This window comes from Gopherus flavomarginatus, chromosome 1, assembly GCF_025201925.1.
Source record: "Gopherus flavomarginatus isolate rGopFla2 chromosome 1, rGopFla2.mat.asm, whole genome shotgun sequence".
Lineage (NCBI taxonomy): Eukaryota > Metazoa > Chordata > Testudines > Testudinidae > Gopherus > Gopherus flavomarginatus.
The window spans coordinates 141,689,673-141,709,275 of NC_066617.1; the positions used below are offsets into that span (position 1 = coordinate 141,689,673).

General features: G+C 41.5%; 1 protein-coding gene across 1 annotated transcript in view; it reads left to right on the forward strand.

The window, feature by feature from the left end:
- Positions 1-615: 615 nt before the first annotated feature.
- DYRK4 (dual specificity tyrosine phosphorylation regulated kinase 4) overlaps positions 616-19,603 on the forward strand; it is a 37,252-nt gene continuing 18,264 nt past the window's right edge. The window contains exons 1-7 of the mRNA XM_050936451.1: positions 616-720; positions 3,774-3,920; positions 6,561-6,702; positions 11,230-11,393; positions 11,811-11,947; positions 14,355-14,495; positions 18,897-19,035. Coding sequence (XP_050792408.1) covers positions 616-720; positions 3,774-3,920; positions 6,561-6,702; positions 11,230-11,393; positions 11,811-11,947; positions 14,355-14,495; positions 18,897-19,035 — 975 coding nt within the window. The remainder of the gene's footprint in view (positions 721-3,773; positions 3,921-6,560; positions 6,703-11,229; positions 11,394-11,810; positions 11,948-14,354; positions 14,496-18,896; positions 19,036-19,603) is intronic.

Here is a 19,603-nt window from a genome sequence, read left to right on the forward strand (position 1 = left end):
GAGAGAGGAGACAAAAGGAGATGGTATAAGAACAATTATTTGGCTGCCCCTCCCCCATATATCAACCACTCAAGGGGAAATAAGCTGCACCCCACTGCTGAATCCAGTAACAGGCATGTTGTCGCTGCATTTCCAGTGCTGGGAGGCATTGCGCCACAGGGAGGTGACGGGCTAGAATCTTGTCTCATTTATACCAGAAACTCCACTGATGTCAAGAGAATGACTCCTGCTTTACATCAGTGTAACTAAGACCAGAATCTGGCCTCATAACCTACACTTTTAAATCTGTTGTTAAACAGATGTTTACAACAAAAGTATTTAATGTTATTTTGATAAAACGACTGCTGAAAGTCCCATCAGAAAATGAAAAACTATTAGCTGCTTAGCACCTTACAGGCTGTTTTTTTCAAAATGCAGTGACTGGTAATCTAAATAGCTGTGCTATTTTCTAAATGACTAATGGATGGTATTTTATACGTCTGAATAAATGGAGCAGTACATGCCCTCATTACATTTTTACTATAGATACAATTATTGTAAGCAATTTAGTACTAATAGTGCTGATGACACTAAAACATTGTAATGTAACCTTTCTGAATCATTTTATTGAACAAAATGTCAAACCATCTTTTTCAGTCTTCCCAAGTAGATTCATTTTCTCAGTCTCAACTGCCAGCTCAAGAGAGCAATCATCTGGGATCCAGCAAAGTCTTCCGTCAGGTACGTGAATCTTCCATCAATGTTAAAGAATGTCCTGCTGCTTGTTTTCCAGGAGAGCACCTCACATATAATAAATCTAAGTAGATGATTTCCCACAATGGGGGGGGGGCGAGACAAATAGTCCTTTTCTTCCTCACCTTCCCTCCCCATGCAGCTGTGAAATTTTGTGTCTAGCACCTGTGAGCAGTCTGTGGTTCCACTAGTCATTCAGTAGTATTTTGAGCTATGTCTGCTGCACACTGGGAGACAAACATCCTCTCCCTGCCCCGTATGTTCTCATGGGAAACTCTATGAGTTTCAACTCTTAAGAATTTCCAATCTCTTCCATAGTATTTTCTGTGAAAGGGACAACATATTCATCTCAGAAGCTTGGTTTGAGTTTTTTAAGAAAATACAAGAAAAACCCCTTGTCATTATAAGCGCCATAGGAACCAGACTCTCTCCTTCTTCAGAGTTTTGACATTCTACAGGTGTATAAAACTTTGAATACAGAATCTATGGTCCTGATCCTACTATTGATAGCACACAGGCATCTCTTTCAGGATCAGAACCTATTTTTACACTCAAATCTGTCTACAAGAGGAAGGTTTCTTCACTGACAGCATTCTTTGCAGATATCAGATTGGGTGCAAACCACTTGGATGCCAAATATGGTAGCTCCCACCAGTCACAAAAGTTATTACCACACACATCAATAACTGAGTTTAAAGCACTTGTGATGCAGCAGTGTTTTGCAAATAACAAAAGGACCTAGACCTGGATGTACAAAAGGCATTAGGCACCTAAGCCCCTTTTTAGGCACCTAACTCCCAGTGCGATACACAACTCTTATGGAACCCTGTAGGCGCCTAAACTCACTCGGTGCCTATATTTTGGCCCCTGGGCATTTGCACCGTTGCCTCCTTCTAGGGTTCAAGACACTTAGCCCCCCGCCTAAATGTCACAGCAGTTCACAAACCAGGGGAAGATAGGCATTTGGCTGCTTAAGTCACGAATTAGGTCCAATCCTGTAGGCATGCTCAGAGACTGCCTACTGGATCGGGACCCTCAGGTGAGTTCACACAAAACTGGGGAGGAGGGACCTCAACCTCCCTCATAGCTTTTAGCCCAGTGATTTAGGTACTCACCTGGGATATGGGAGACCCAGGTTCAAGTTCCTCCTCCACTTGGAGGGGGATAAGGGATTTGAACAGGAATCTACCACATCTTAGGTGGGTGCTTGTCATAACCTAGTCTCAGATTTGGACCTTAGCGTCCAAAATATGGGGGTTAGCATGAAAACCTCCAAGCTTAGTTACCAGCTTGGACCTGGTAAAGCTGCCACCACCCAAAAAATTAGAGTGTTTTGGGGCACTCTGGTCCCCCCAAAAACCTTCCCTGGGGACCCCAAGACCCAAATCCCTTGAGTCTCACAACAAAGGGAAATAAACCATTTCCCTTCCCCCCTCCACGTGTTTCCTCCCTGGGTTCCTGGAGAGATACACAGAAGCAAGCTCCGTGAGTCTAAACAGAGGGATTCCACCCTCTCTATTTCCAGTCCTGGAAACAGAAGTACTTCCCTCTTTGCCCAGAGGGTATGCAAAGTCAGGCTAGTAAATCTAACACACACAGATTTCCCCCTGACTTCTTCCTCCCACCAATTCCCTGGTGAGCACAGACTCAATTCCCTGGAGTTCTCCACTAAAGAAAAACTCCAACAGGTCTTAAAAAGAAAGCTTTATGTAAAAAGAAAAAAAATACATAAAAATGGTCTCTCTGTATTAAGGTGACAAATACAGGGTCAATTGCTTAAAAGAAATATGAATAAACAGCCTTATTCAAAAAGAATACAATTCAAAGCACTCCAGCAACTACACACATGTAAATACAAAAAAACAAACCTATCTTTTTGTACTTACAACTGGGAAACAGAAGATTAGAAAGGCAGGAAACAGAAATCCTCTCATAGCCGAGAGAGAGACAGGCACAAGACACAAGACAAAGGACTCACACACAAACTTCCCTCCACCCAGATTTGAAAAAGTCTTGTTTCCTGATTGGTCCTCTGGTCAGGTGTTTCAGGTTACTTCTTTCCAGGTGTAAGAGACATTAACCCTTAGCTATCTGTTTATGACAGTGCTCTAGCCCAGTGGTTCTCAAACTTTTGTACTAGTGACCCCTTTCACATAGCAAGCCTCTGAGTGCAAACCCCTTTATAAATTAAAAACATTTTTAAATATGTTTAACACCATTATTAATGCTGGAGGCAAGCAGGGAGCATGGAGGCTGACAGCTTGCGACCCCCCAAGTAATAACCTCGTGACTCCCTGAGGGGTCGTGACCCCCAGTTTGAGAACCCCTGCTCTAGCCACTGGGATAGTCAGAAGTGAGGCTTCCGCGCTCTCTCCTTTTGAAGGTATTGCACTCTGGATAAATAATGAGAAAGTCATTAGAGTGGGGAGATTGGATCCTCCCACCTCCAAGATGAGTGTTCTAACCACCAGGCTAGAAAGCCATTCTGATGTCATTGGCGGTGGGAGAGGGAGGGAGAATGGAGAGCGAGAGCGAGCACAGTGGGTATTCACCCATGAAAGCTCATGCTCCAATACGTCTGTTAGTCTATAAGGTGCCACAGGACTCTTTGCTGCTTTTACAAGCATAAGAATGACTCGAAAGTCTGGTGGTTAGAGCCAGGATTTTTTTTCTACCCTTAACTCAGAAATTACTGACTGAATTTTGCTCAGGTCTTCCAGAAAAAATATAACATTTTGGCTGAAAATATATAGCAAAATTTCAATTCAGAAGATGAAATTTAAAAGAAAAGTTACGAGAAACTAAAATTAGGTAGTTCTTAAGAAACTCATGACATGAATTTATAGTGGAAGCTAGTGCTGCTGTTTTAATGTATCTGTTCATCTATTGATAATTGTGGTCATGTACATTTTTATATGTTTTTGACAAATCAATTTTAAAAGCTTAGAAAAGCTATAGAGGTCACTCCTTCAAACTAAGCTGTTTTTTTAAAAAAAAATCTTTACCAACTTGCCATGTAATTTTTATTTATTTAACTGCAGAAATTCAATAGCAGTGTCAGTTCACTCCCTCATCTGGAAGGCCAAACGAAGAACAATTTCATTGTAAATGCCACCAGACCTCATCCACAAGACAGCAGCCTTCCTCACATAACAAAGAACCTGTCGAATGTGAACCTATTGCTTCAGGTGAATTAAAGGTCATTTTTATATGGAGTATAGTTGTAGACATGTCTGTCCCAGGATAGCAGAGAGACAAGGTGGGTGAGGCAATATCTTTTATTTGACCAATTTCTATTGGTGAGAGAGACCAGCTTTTGAGCCACATAGAGCTCTTCTTCAGGCCCTGAAGATATTATCTCACTGACCTTGTCTATCTGATTGTTAGACACTTTTGTTTCATGTTAACCAATGTGTTTCTAATGGAGCTAATGGAATTTTAGCGAATCTGATTAGTGACCTATCTGGATGTTTGTATATGTGGAGATAGATATAATTTACTGAAGATTTTTTTTTCAGTTTCTATTTTCACTAGCACAGCTTCAGTTTAAGAAAAAAAAAAGAATTAGTGATGGGTGAATACCTAAACGGTGTGGCAGCTAATTTGGGATATCCCTATAAGTTTTGATGATTATCCAAAGTTACTTCAACCTTTTGAAGTCATCTTCAGTGTTGGCATTTAAAAATCCAGCCAGTTCCTTCTCTCTTCCTCATTCTTCCCAACTGCTCTGTCCTTCTCTGATCCCTGCTCTCTAAATTCCTGTCCTTTTTCTTCAATAAATCAGATCTCTGATCTGAAGAGGTGACTCACATTCTTTATGTCTACCATGTTGATCCTTTTTCCTTCCTATCTGCGATGTTACTGTAACAAATCTATGGTGGAGTCTCTGCAGATTTGGCAGGTTCTACTGGTCCTTGTTCTGGTCTATCTTCAGATCTTATAGGCTAGAAGTATTTCTGGACATAGGTGCTGACTCCCTGGGTGCTCCAGGGCTGGAGCACCCACAAAAAAAAATTGATGGGTGCTTAGCAGCCAGCTCCACCCCTCCCCCCAACTCCTCCCTGCTGCCAGCAGCCTCACTGATCAACTTTTCCTCCTCCCTCCTGGCTGTTCTGCTGCGTGCAGGAGGTGCTGGAAGGGAAGGGGAGGAGCAGGGATGGGGCGTGCTCAGAGGAGGGGGCGGAAAGAGGTGGGGAAGAGGCAGGGCAGGGGTGGGAAGAGGCAGGGTGGGGGTGGGGACTTGAGGGAAGGGATGGAGTAGGGGTGAGGCTGGGGTGGAGTGAGGATGGGAAGAGGTGGGATGGGGGTGGGGACTTGGGGGAAGGTGTGGAGTGGGGGCAGGACCTGGGGCAGAGGGAGGGGTCAAGCACCCTCCCCCCCCCGGGTAGAGAGGAAGTTGGCGCCTATGTTTCTGGATCAGAATAACCCCAGAATGCATTTTGCCTGAGATGCCATGGAATGCAAGCTTTATAAACAGCAGCTTGTTAGGTAGAGGTTTACTGAGACACTGCCATGGGTTGTATAACCTGTTTAGAAATGTTTGCATAAGGGTTGAGTGGAGCTCTAGGACTCACAACAGCATACAGAATGGGGTAGAGAGGCTGCTTACCTGAAATGATTCGAACTATCAAAAATGTTAAATTTCGTGGCCTGATGCAGCCAAACATTCCCGCACAGACACGTGCTCAAGTCCATTGCAGTCAGTTCTTACGTTTCAACTCTAAGAATTTCTAGTCTCTTCCCTAGCATCTTCTGTGAACAGGTTCATTTACTAATCTAAGGGTTTGGGGAGATTGTCTTGTGTTTTAAGAAAACACTTAAAAGCCATTGTTATAAGAAGATACATAGAGGCCAGACTCCTTCCTAAAGCAAGGCTTAGAAATTTTACTGTAAAACTTCCAATATACAAATCATGTTTAAATGCTTTGGTAAATCAGGGCCCCTGTTAGGATGGAGGTTTGAGCCAGTGTTCTTTTGTTTTGTTTTTTTCTAAACCTGTTTAGAAGTAAAGAGGCACACTTTGACTCCTGGAATCACGGAAGTCAGAAATGGAAAACATCTCTTAGATCATCTTGTCAACCTCCTCAGCAGAAAGACCAGGGCCAGATCCTCAACTTGTGTAAATTGTCATAGCTTAATTGAAGTCAATGGAGCTATGACAGTTCACACCAGCTGATAATTGAGCCCCAGGTATTGAATAGACATGTAAACTGAATTCCCCCTTTTCCCTTAAAGGTGTCTCTCTCCAAGTCAGAATGAAGGCACATTATAAGGGAAGTTTCCACTGTTGTTGCCCAAGCTGTACCTGTTCTGTGGATAAATGGAGGACTGTAGTCTCCAAGGCTTCCAGGCTTTTTTTTCAGCCCTAAATTAACTTTAGAATATAAGAATAGCCATACTGGGTCAAACCAAAGGTCCATCTTACCCAGTATCCTGTCTTTGGACAGTGGCCAATGCCAAGTGCCCCAGAGGGAATGAACAGAACAGGCAATCATCAAGTGATCCATGCCCTGTCACCCAATCTCAGCTTTTGGCAAACAAAGGCTAGGGACACCTGTCCTGCTTGTCCTGGCTAATAGCCATTGGTGGACCTAACCTCCTTGAATTTATTTAGTTCTCTTTTGAACCCTGTTACAGTCTTGGTCTTCACAAGATCCTCTGGCAAAGAGTTCCACAGGTTGACTTTAAACTTTAAAATCCCTAATCCAAAGCGTCCACAGCTTACTTCTGAGTGGGCTACAAGCAGCAGTTTTTCTGTAACTATAGGGATGAGCTGAAAACGAGTGAAAATACAAGAAAGCAATATGAAAATCTTTGTTGTTTGGCAGGAAAACAGATCTCGAGGCCAGCCACATGTTTCCAGATTTAACCTTGCAGAAAACCTGCCTGAAGGTGCTACTAGAGTCCAGCCCAATGGGCCTGAAATAGAAGGAACCAACACCAGTCTCAAGTTGCCTCTGACAGCTCCAGGTACAATATGAGCAGAAACAATGCATGCTAGAGAGAATGATGTAACAAAGAGCGCTCACTAAGAAGGTGAATTGCTGTTAGAGTTCACTGAAATGCCTTTCTTGGGGAGGGGATGGAGAAAGGGATGCATTAAAGGATTTTTAAATATAATTTAACTGTTGATATTAAACAAAATGTGGAACAAATAGATTAGTGCAAATAAATAAGTGACAAGAGGATCATAGAATCAGTCACAGAACCGTAAGACTGCAAGGGACCTCGAGACGTCATCTAGTCCAGTCCCTGCAAAGAAACCATGACATGTGTGACCTTGTTGTGTGAAGGCAAGTCACTTGGAACTGGGAGTGTGATTCCCACCTTCAGAAGACATACTTACTTGCACTGCTCTCATTGAGCCAGCACACTAAAAATAGAATTGGCAGTGTGAGCTGAAGCACGCTCTAGCCTCCCTGAGTATGTGCCCAGGGTCTCATTATTTTTTCAGGTATTTGTTAACCTTTACAATTATTTTTAACAGGTTTCTAATGAAATGTCACTTTGAAATGAAAAGTCAAAATGTTTCATTTTGAAAATGTCAAAAGAAACAGTTTCAACTTTTTCAAAAAAATCTATTTTTACATTTTTTTATTTGGCTAAAATTATTCTCTGAATTCTACCCTTATTTGTGAATAATTCCATTTGAGTGACAAATGCATTTTTTGGCAAATAAACCATTTACAAAAAAAAATTCACTTGGCTGTGGCTGCTAGTTTAATCTCTTTACAAAAATATTCCCCCTAACAAGGGAGTGGCAGAAGGACAATATTCTTCTGGAAATCAATCATCAGTAACTAAATAAAAATAAGGGCATGGTAAAGCAAATACATCCCCACACTGAACTGAACTCACTGCTGAACCTTTGTTATATAAACAGTGCCTAGATACTACTAGACAATAATTATAGCCTGGTGATAGATCCATTAAAATATACAAACAGATAGTCATAAACAAAACTGACTGTCCAGTATATGAGGTCAAGAATCAGAGTACCTGCCCCTGGAAATTTCCACTACATGCATCTGATGAAGTGGGTATTCACCCACGATAGCTCATGCTCCAATACGTCTGTTAGTCTATAAGGTGCCACAGGACTCTTTGCTGCTTTTACAGTATATGATGACTAACAGTAAATTCTCCCTTCTGATCAGAATGGCAGATCTCAGCTCTGATATTATGATTTCCTCAGGTTCAGGAAGTCTGTCATATATGGCACAACATAAACGTACAAGACATGGGGACTGAAATTGCCCTGTTTTTTCAAGGAGAAGCTCAGCCTCTTTACAGTAAAATTCCATGTGCAGTTGTCAATAGAAAAATATGAACCTGTATTCCCTTTTATTCAAAGGCACTGGTACCAGTGATTTTGAATGAATAGGGTAGGTAAGCTATAGTCTTTCACCTTCTGCTTTCCTTAAGTTTAGACTTGCTGAAGTAAACTTTTTAAACAAATTGACTTGACACAAGGGGACAGGAACAATTCTAGGCTCTTCATAGATTATTAGGGTTGGAAGGGACCTCAAGATATCATCTTGTCCAACCCCCTGCTCAAAGCAGAACCAACCCCCAATGGCCCCCTCAAGGACTGAACTCACAACCCTGGCTTTAGGGGGCCAATGCTCAAACCACTGAGCTATCCCTTCCCCCTTCAATTGCTGAGAATTTTACTTAAAGTAATAAAGCTGGCTTCAGACCAATATGCAGGCAAAATTAAGACAGCTAAAACAGCCCATTGGTTTGACAGTTCAACAGAGTTCTTCTGTAGCACTAGAGCAGTGGTCTCCAAAGTGGGGTGCGTGCACCCTAGGGGGTGTGCTAGAGGATCCTTCAGAGTGCGCGGCAGAAGTGCCGCCAGTGCAGCACCGCTTTGTTTTTTTCCCTTCGGCAGTTTGGCCGGGAGTCCAAGTGGCTTTTTTTTTCTTTTCCCCTTCCTCGGCAGTTCGGCTACATTTGGACTACATTTCTGCAGTGCTGACAATTTATTGCCACATCATGCAGTATATTTAGATTCAAACCCCATAAAGGAAATACCTGAGAAAGGAACAGGGCTGCTAAGAATAAATTCTACTCGATAGTACAAAATGGTGAATTTCAGAAGTAAACTATTCATCATAAATCTGTTCTGTTGTCATTTTGTTAATGATATGGTTAAAACGAAAGCTACCATGTCCAAATTTTGACACCCTCACTCATGTTGCTTATCACTTCACTCTAAGAACAGTCCCATTGCAATCAGTGATGCTACAAAACATAAGAGCTGAGTAAGGGGATCAGTATCTAATCCTCAATAAACATCAGTATGATAGTTTTGTATTCAAATTTTGATTAAAATTAATTAGATAAATTTAAGAAATTACAAAAAGCCGCTGTAAATTCTTAAGATTTTGCTGGTTTTTTTTAAACTAAACAAGAGGATCCTTCTGGGTGCGTGGCAGGAGGAGCACAGCCGGAGCAGCGCTTCTTTCCCCCCCACCCTCCCTTGACAGTTTGGCTTTTTTTTTTCTTTTGCTTCGACAGTTTGGCCAGGAGCAGGGGGTGCGTGCTCAAAATTTTTTTTACTGATGGGGTGTGCGATCAAAAAAGTTTGGAGACCACTGCACTAGAGGACTGATGCTAGGCTTAATCATTATAAGGACTAAATCCATTTGTTTTCTGAGTCCTTTGCCTGAGGGATGGAAGACTGTTGGACTATGCATTTAGCTATTTTTAGGAGGTGAAAGCATCTGACTTTAGTCAATGTGCTATTGTAAATATGCCTAGGAACAACTCTGAAAGATGCTTTTTTTAGAAATTCAGGCTGGGATCTTCAAAACTGCTCAGCTTTGGCCTTGGTCTGCTCACTCTGAAGTCAATGTAAGTTATACCATTGAGCTCCATGGAGTAGAATTAGGCCAGTGCTGTGTGGATTTGAAATTTCTGCCCCTAATAAAGAAGCTAAAGCATAACACAAAGCAGTATTACAGTACCTTCTTACAACATAACAGATCGCTGGGCTTCTGTTTTTCAGGGTTTATTAATTTTGTTTGGGAGAAGGGAGTTATTGTTACCAATTTTTGAGTTTTATGTAGATGGCTTTTGGGACTTTCTTTTTGTATATACTGTAATGAGTAATGTATATTATTTACTTTACTCGTTACAGTAGTATATATTGCAATAAGTAATATCTTTGTAATGCTCCCTAATGCTCTTTAACAGAGCACTGTTTCTAATGATACTTCATTAAAGTGCCCTTAGTGTGTACCAGCAGGATCTGCACCGACTAATTAGTGCTCAACACATTTGTGCACTTCAAAAATCACACCCCCGTAGTCCGCATTACTGCTCCATATAGACAAGCCCTTAGATACAAGTAACCATTTCTGGTGTTTTTCCAGGGTTTATTGGATAAACATCAATTTCATTTATATTACATTATATTATTTATGTATTTATTTGTATTGGGGTGTTTTATTGCTATTTATGAGTTAAAACCAAAAAATCAAAGCCCTACAGATAGAATAAGGAGTGTGCAAATGAAGACAAACTTCCAAAGACCAGCCACTCTGTGGACACACGTTGGCCACCCACATTTTCCACCCACAGGTGCATCCGGACACTTAATGTACCCACGGTTCAAAAATGGGAACCAATCACACTAACCAAACATCTGCCTATTTAACTGTGGGGGCAGATTAAGTAGTTAAGGCCAAAAAGGAAGATCAGGCAGCAGTGACAGCTGCGGCTCTCTTCCTTCCTTGGCCACCCAAGAAGAAGTATTAGCAGGTCTCCCAGATACTTCCCAGAGCACCCGGGCTAAATCCATAGAGCCCTTCTGTGGAGCACACTGCTTCATCATGCTCCAGGCCAGGCAGACTAATCCTCCAGCTGCAAATGATGTCAGTGACCTCACAATGTGACATCAGAATGGGGGCTCTAGTGCGTAATCAAGAAATTTGCTTAGAAATACAGGGGATAGGGCTGACTTCTTTCCTCAGCTCATGCACAACTTCTTTCTAATTAATACATTTAGCAGTTTGCACTTAACATCATATTTCCAAGGAGCAACAAATACTTTGCAAACTTTACTTAGCTGAACCTTGCTCATGGGAAGTACATAAAGCCATTTTACAGGTAGGCAAACCAAGGCATTAAGGGCCCAATTTTTAAAGGAGATATTTAGGTGCCTAAAGAATCAGATAAGCACCTACTGGGATTTTCAAAAGCATCTAGGCTCTTAAATCCCATTGAGATCAATGGGAGTTAGACACATAGGTGCTTTTGACAATTCTACCAGGCACCTAAATGTCTTTAGAAGTCTGGTTCTAAAAGAATAAATGATTTGCAAAGGATCGAACAGCAAGGCAGAGTCAAGAAAAGAACACAGCTGATAGGGCAGAATAAAAATAACAATTAATCACTTTACATTTAAAGAAAACTTTTACTGTAAGAATCACAATTGAATTGCGTGATCAAGGTATTCCACATTTTCACTGTTTTTTTTTTTCAATGTAGAAGCCTTGAAATATTTTAGAAACCAATTAACAGTTTATGAGCAAGAAGAAATTCTCAACTATGCAGAGCTGTGGTTTCTTGGGCTGGAAGCTAAAAAGATTGAAGGGTTACCTGAAACACAGAATAATAATTGTTATGATGACGAACACGGCACTTACATAAAGGTAAGAAGGAAAATCATGGTACCGGTATTCTGGGCAACAATATTTGCAGTGACTATTTGTCCACTGCTAGATGGTCTAGATGAGATAAATGAAGGTCTAAGATGACTTGCTAGCAGTTAAATGTCCACATTGCAAACCGATCACTATTGACAACCTGTTTGAATCTCAAAAGAGTAACTCTGAATGGAGACCCACCTTCCCTTGACACAAGGTGCATTAGTTGAGGGCTTGTACCACTTCTGCAAGTGCACTTCTGTGGCTCTCTCAACTTGTCCTGTGGGCAAAAGACTTCAGGTTTTGCCAGTCCAGCACCTTTCATGAGCAGTGAATTCACAGACATATACACCACTCTAGAATATGAATCTTGAATTTGTGCTGGCACCAGAACCTTGCATTTTGTTTCCTTGTCTACTGCAGGTCCTACATGACCATATCGCATACCGCTACGAAGTGCTAGAGGTCATTGGGAAAGGGTCATTTGGACAAGTAGCAAAATGTTTGGATCATAAAACCAATGAACTAGTGGCAGTGAAAATAATAAGGAACAAGAAAAGGTATAGCAATGGCATGACTTCAAGAGGTTAAAGAAGTGTTTGATAGGCTGTTACTTTTCTATGCATGAGAATAATCATCCCCTGCATTATTAGGGATGATTTACAAGTAATGATCTGTGTATGCTGTAAGAAAAAGGATGCTTGCTTATTCCATTTTTATAAATGCTTTTAAAAATTTTGCATGTGTTTCTTGGCAATAAAATTGGAAGGATGCTACATCTTGGCAGAGTCAGGCGTGATGTGGGTGGGAGTGGTGCAAGTTCCCTGCACGTAGCTTGGCCAATGCACCTCATTTCTGACCAACTGCATACCCGACAATTCCAGTTATATTCCCCCCACTTCATAACTCTGCCAATTCACTTCTATCCTGACTTGCAAAACTGCATTTTATTCCAATATTGGGCTCCCAAAGAGCTTTGTTATAGAGTTATCCAATGCTTAGGGCTTGTTTACATGGGGAAGTTAGTGTGAAAGAGTTAGGATGTGAATTTAAAGCACAATAGCTATTCTGCACCACCTCCCCATGTGGGCATTCTTATTCTGCACAAAGAATGCCTTTTTGCAGTTTATCTTAATCCACTTCAAAGTGAATTAACCTAAACCACAAAAAGGCACTTTAGTGTGGAATAAGAATGTTCACACAAGGAACTAGTGCAGAATAGCTGTTCCATACTAACTATTCTAGGCTTTTTTCCCAGGTACACAAATCCTTAAACCAGGACTACACTACAAAGTTTTGTCGGTATAGCTATGTCAGTCAGCAGTATTAAAAAAACACATCCCTGACCAACTTAGCTATGCTGGCAAACCCTCCCCGTCACCTGTGTAGATTTAGCTCTACCAGCAAAAGAGTCCTTTGGCCAGTATAGTTTATGTCATGTGGGTAGGGGGTTTAACTATACCAACAAAAGAACTCCTTTTGCTGGTATAAGCTGAGTTCCACTTGGGGGCTCTGCCAGGATAGCTATACTGGTATAGCTGTATTGGCAAAGCCTTTGTAGTGTAGATTAGCCCTTTTAGTCTGGAAAAATCCAGAAGTGCAGAAAAAGCATAGGAATGGCAGACTTATTTGTAAAAGAGATTAAAAACCTTATAACTATTAGTTTGGAGAGGAGAAGAATAAGAAGAGGAAAATGTAATAAAAGGAATGATATGCGGAAAACCGGGACGGTGCTTTTATTCATTCCTCCTCGTAGCATAAGAACAAGAGAGCACAATCCAAAGGTAGCAAGTTTAAAACTGACAAAAAGGGAGCACTTTATTTTCCCAGTGTAGAGTCAGTTTCGTGAAATACGAGCCACAGGAAATCATCCAGGCAAACAGCATAGTGTGATTTTAAAGGGTTTAGCTGTTGATACAGAAATGTATAAAATGTACAGGGAATATCCATGCCTATGTGAGGGCAAAGCAGAGCATCTTCAGAGGCTGAGAAATTCCCCCCTCTTCCAACATGATATAATGTTGCATAGTTAGAAAATATGTGCGGGACATCAAGCATTGCTTGATGCTTCCTATGAAGCATCAAGCAATGACCCATTGTTGGAGACGGCATACAGCATTAGGAGGACCAATAGCTGGCTTTGGCATAGGAAATTTTACAGTATAGTCCTACAATTTTTCTTTCCCTCTAACTAATGGCCAGGCTTGTTCTACTAAGCAGTGCTGTTGGATCAGGCCCAGAGAAATGTTACTACTAAAATTCTTTGGGCCTGATCCAGCAGCATTGGAGTCAGTGGGAGTTGTGCTATTATCTTAAGCAGGAGATTAATAGGCCCTTTCATTGCATGCTTTCTTCTTGCTTCAGTGAGCCTCTTGTACAGATACTATAGAAAACTGAAGACCTTGCTACTCTTGGGGTGAAATCTTGGCTCTGTTGAAGTAAATGGAAAGAATCATAGAATATCAGAGTTGGAAGGGACCTCAGGAGGTCATCTAGTCCAATCCTCTGCTCAAAGCAGGACCAATCCCCAGACAGATTTTTACTCTAAATGGCCCCCTCAAAGATTGAACTCACAACCTCGGTTTAGCAGGCCAATGCTCAAAAAGATTCCCATTGACTTCACTGAGGCCAAGATTAAACCCTAGATGCTCAAACATGTATTGTTTGAAACATTTTTTCATTCAATTATTTTGCCAGCCAGGTTCAAAATAACCAGAATAGATAGTGGTTAGCATTGTGAAGTCAGCATTTGCCAATAATTACCACACAGTATTTCTCTCTATTTAGACTAGGAAATAACTCTTGTAGCTCAGATTCCACTGTGTGGTAATTACCAGTCACTACTGATTCTTTAATGAGAGCCATTTGTTTAGTAGCAAGATCATATTGGTTATAGTATTCCATTTACAATTAGATTAAATTAATCAGGTCCTCACCATATCATGTGACTTTGTCCTGTGCATGTAGATTTCACAATCAGGCTTTGGTAGAAGTGAAGATTCTCGATGCTCTTCGGAAGAAGGACAAAGACAATACTCACAATGTTGTCCATATGAAGGAATGCTTTTACTTTCGCAATCACTTCTGCATTTCTTTTGAACTGCTAGGGTAAGGCACATATATATTCTTCTACATATATCATGACCAAATTATATAGGATTGCAGACCCATACATGTTATGAAGATAATTTGGCTGTTATTTTCTTTCTTTTTAGAGTTTTTGAGTAGGGTTGCCAACCCTTCAGGATTGTCCTGGAGTCTCCAGGAATTAAAGATTAATCTTTAATTAAAGATTATGTCATGTGATGAAATCTCCAAGAGTACATCCAACCAAAACTGGCAACCTCATTTTTGAGTTGGTCGGTTGGGTTTTTTCTGGTTCACACCATGTAGTGTTTAGTTTACAGACATCTGTGTTAATTTGCACATCATTTCCTCTCCCCGCCCAGTATCAAGAGCCCTGGAAAAAGGATGGGGAACAAAGTAGAGAAAAATGGCCTGAGAATGTAGAAAGGACACAGCTGATCTGTTTACTTATAGGGCCAGATTGTGCTACTTAGCCACAGTTCTGAGAGGGATACTTCCTTGTCCCAAGAGGCACAATCCTTCCCCTAGCTCCCCAAAACATAGAGGGAGCATACCTGATGCACCATCCAGTAAGATGTGCTGAGGCCTCTCCCCACCCTTTTGGGGGGCAATTTGCATCCCTGAATGGTGCGAAGAAGAAGCAATCTCTCAGCACAGAGCCTGGGATTGACCTTAGATCTTGGTGCTCACGGGCAGATTGGAAAAGGCTCCTTATTAGAGTTCCCACACCACACACATGCATACACACCATGTGCACCATTATTAGAACCAGGGACAATCTGGTGCATAATTTTTGTTCTGTGTGTGTTACATTTCTTTAGCTGATGGAATGAAATGGAAAAAAATTAAAAAGTGAATGTAGGGGTTGGTGAACTTTAGAGTTTGTTATGCTGATCTGCCCTCTTTTGTTTCCCTTGAAAACTCCTGATAATATATGGAGATATACCTATCTCTTAAAACTGCAAGGGACCCTGAAAAGTCATCAAGTCCAGCCCCCTGCCTTCACTAGCAGGACTAAATACTGATTTTTTGCCCCAGATCCTTAAGTGGCCCCCTCAGGGATTGAATTCACAGCCCTAGGTTTAGTAGGCCAATGCTCAAAGTACTGAGCTATCCCTCCCTCTTTAAGGGCCTCCCCCTAAAGAACATATAGTTTAGGTTTGTCCTAATATCAGTCTAATGTTATATAAATAGTGCACAGCATTGTAATTGTTAGCAAAGGAAAACAAGCCGTGACAGACTCCCATAGGATACTGAGCTGAAAAAATCCCATGATTCCCTCAATAGTAAGCAGGTGGAGATGATAGAAAAATATAGGAACCAGCAAGTGAACTTGACCTTTATAATTGCATGTATTGTCTGACAAACATGATAACCAATATCTGGAATGCGAGGTGTGTTTTAAAATGATTATTCCATTATTTCAGCTGTTTATAAAGATACTGTACATCAGAAGTTAAAAATACAACAATTGTGATTGTTTTGTGAATGTACTTTATAGGAGAAAGTTTGGAGAAATCATGGACATTTTTATTCTTCACATTTCTTGTAATCAAATGGGAGTTCAAGCAATTGCTTAGCTTTCTGTTTTCTAAAAAAATATTTCCCCCAACTGTGTATAGCTGTAGCAGGCTTTTCTTCCCATTCATTCTAGTGTGCTCAGCATCCTGAAGATCCAGCAAATTATTAGATTTGATCCCTGTCTCTGACCTAAACTCAATGTCACATCCAGCTCATACTGATACATGTGAAAATGTGAACTCTGACATATGTGCAGATTAACATGATGTAATCAAAGGCCTCTTGGGTCCAGTAAAGGCAGAAGCCTGGGATGTCAGAAAGTCACTGTGGGAAACTGAGAGGAAAACAGCTTCTGGCTATCCAGCGCATTCACCCCCACTTAAAAGAGACCTGGAACCTCTGTCCATAACATAAAAGCATATTTTTGCCTTATTGGTCCAATGGTAATTTAAATTATTAATAAAACAATAACTTGATTGATTAATGTTGTTTCCTACAGAATGAAAACATCATGTACTAGCTAGTTTGTTTTCTAATGGCTAGACTCTGCCCCTGCCTTGCGTGGATGTGCAAGAGAGGGAGGTGAAAATTTCTTCCTCCTACATACACAGTCTTTCACCTATGCTCAGTAACTGGTCAGAATTCCATTGGGGAGCTTAGCATCATCTCCCTGCTAGTGCCTGTATAGGTCCCAGCTGTCTGAGTGAGGGCAGGGCAATAGCTGTGTCCTCGGCACAGCTGGTCAGATGCGTAGCCGGAACCATGCTCCACCATCTCCAACAGTGATGGAGCTACTACTATGGCCCACAACCTATGAGGAGAAATCTGCCTAACTCAGCCAGAATTATTTCTGGGATTCCAATGGCAACACAGCCCCATCCACACATGCCACATCAATGTGTCTCCGGCATACAGGAAAGAATCTAAACCTAAGATCTATCAGTTATTCTGAAAATTGTGTCTCAACGTTCTACAAAATTTACATGCTGATGGTAAACCTTTGACACCTACTAGCAAGGCTGCCATTTTAGTTCACTGCCAGGCCCTTCTCCTACTCCTATGCCTCAGTTTCCCAAACTGTGAAATAGTAATTATAATCATAGTTACCTGCCTCAGAAGAGAGTTGCTTTATCATTGCTACTTAGGGGTCCTCGATTGAAAGGCACATCTATAGAAAAGAGGGGTAAGCCAGTGGTTAGTGCACTAGTGTGGGACTTAAGACATCTGGGTTCAATTTTCTGCTCTGCTACAGACTTCCTCTGTGACCTTGGGCATGTCACTTTGCCTCTCAGTACCTGAATTCCCATTTGTAAAATGGAGATAATAGCACTTCCCTTGGCGGTGTTGTGGGGATAAATTTGAGATTGTGAGGTGCCCAGATACTATGATAATAGGGGCCATCATTGTAGATATCTAGAAATGAAGACAGTGCAAAACTACAACCAGGTAAAACAGATTTCACTGCAAACCTGAAAGCTGGCCCAAGTTCTGCTACAGACTTCCTCTGTGACCTTGGGCATGTCACTTTGCCTCTCAGTACCTGAATTCCCATTTGTAAAGTGGAGATAATAGCACTTCCCTTGGCGGTGTTGTGGGGATAAATTTGAGATTGTGAGGTGCCCAGATACTATGAGAATGGGGGCCATCATTGTAGATATCTAGAAATGAAGACAGTGCAAAACTACAACCAGGTAAAACAGATTTCACTGCAAACCTGAAAGCTGGCCCAAGTTCATGAGCAATTTTTTGAGTAAACCTGAGTTGAGCTTCCAGCAACACTGGAGCAGTTTGTGATTTCAGGAGGCAATGGAGAATTTGGTGTTTTGTCCCAAAAGCAAACCATAGCATTTTGGGGTAAGGGCTGCTTTCATAGAATACTAGGGTTGGAAGGGACCTCAAGAGGTCATCTAGTCCAACCCCCTGCTCAAAGCAGGACCAATCCCTAGATTTTTACCGTGGTTCCCCAAATGGCCCCCTCAAGGATTGAACTCACAACTTGGGGCTTAGCAGACCAATGCTCAACCCACTGAGCTATCCCTCCCCCATTTGAGTTTTATGAACCCATAACTCAAAGTGAAACTCACACAAGTACAAACCTGTGCAAAGTGAAATGGGAGAAAAGTTTACCCGCATGACCCGATATACATCGACATTGCTGAGCTTTTCAGTGCTCTAGTGAACAGCATCATCCTAATTCTTATTTATCAGCCCTACTGCAGCAGTACCATTGCACTTCCCACCTTCGTTCTGGTCATGGCATTGCCTGATGGTGACCATGCCTTGCTGAGGAAGGTTGAAGGAAACAGCTAGTAAGGGAAGCCTCTTTTTCTGTCTTATGTTTGTTTAATTATTTTGCCCTTCCCTGTCCCATCAAACCACACGTGGCAGAAGTTAGTCATGTCACTTAATACACCATTGAAAGGTGCTCATACTATAGTGATGAGGACAGTATAAGAGCAATAGAATCTATACAGGTATTTTTATGAAGAATGATTTCCCTTGAGCATCTGACCACAGGCACTGAGATACAGAGGATTTATGGAAGATGCCAAGTCAAAGGTCAATTATAAAGAATGGGAACTGGACCAAACCTTTCTATCTCTTATTCCCCAATGAGAACACTATTCTACATGGTGAAAAGCAATGGATTTGTGACACCTGGTTCAATAAATTAATGTGTCCCACCGTCATTACTTACCCATTAGATCTGGAGGATCAAGGAGGTATTTATGCTTATTATATGCAACATAACATTCCCAAGAAGGAAAACATACATGTTGTTTTATTCTGGGTGATTCCTTTCTCACATATGGGAAAAAAACAAGAGGCTTTCTAATGTGCTTTAAACCATTCACACCATAAACCCAAAGTGCCCTAGTCTTTCTGTCTCTCATCCCACAGAATAAATTTGTATCAGTTGATCAAAAAGAACAAGTTCCAAGGTTTTAGTTTGTCTTTGATTCGACGATTCACTCAGTGTGTGCTGAGATGTTTACAAATGCTCTACCGGGAAAAAATTATCCACTGTGACTTGAAACCTGTGAGTACTGTCATCTCATTATAAGCCACTTTGTACAGTTCTTGTAAGGTGCATCTTGTCTTTCATGGATAGAGAACTTCTGAAAGGATCTTTAAAACTCAACAGTGATAGGTAGAACCTATGATTCCTCTAAGGATTCTTGTAGCTGGAGGGTGTTATTTCCAGTTCAAGTAGACACACTCATGCTAGCTCACTAAAAATTGTAGTGTAGCAGTGCCAAGTACATACTCACAGAGTCTGGGTATGTTTGTACTCAGGGTGGCTGGTCCAGGATCCCAGCTCTGCAGCAGGGACCATGAAAGCCCTGAGAGCCTTGGCTTGAGCCAAGGTTCTCAGGGCTTCCAGGCTCCTGTTGTGGATCCAGGAGCCAAGCCCCAGTTAGAGAAGGGGTTTCTGGGACTTTGGGACTCCTAGCTTCATGGCAGAGAAGTTGGAAGCCCTGAAATGGTGGGGTTGCCTCAGAGCTGCAGACCCTAAAAGCATAGGGGCCCTGGCCCCAAGGGGGGGCCCTATTTCCTCCTCTTACTCTGTCTCTCTCATAACTTTTATTTGGAGTTTTGCTTTATTT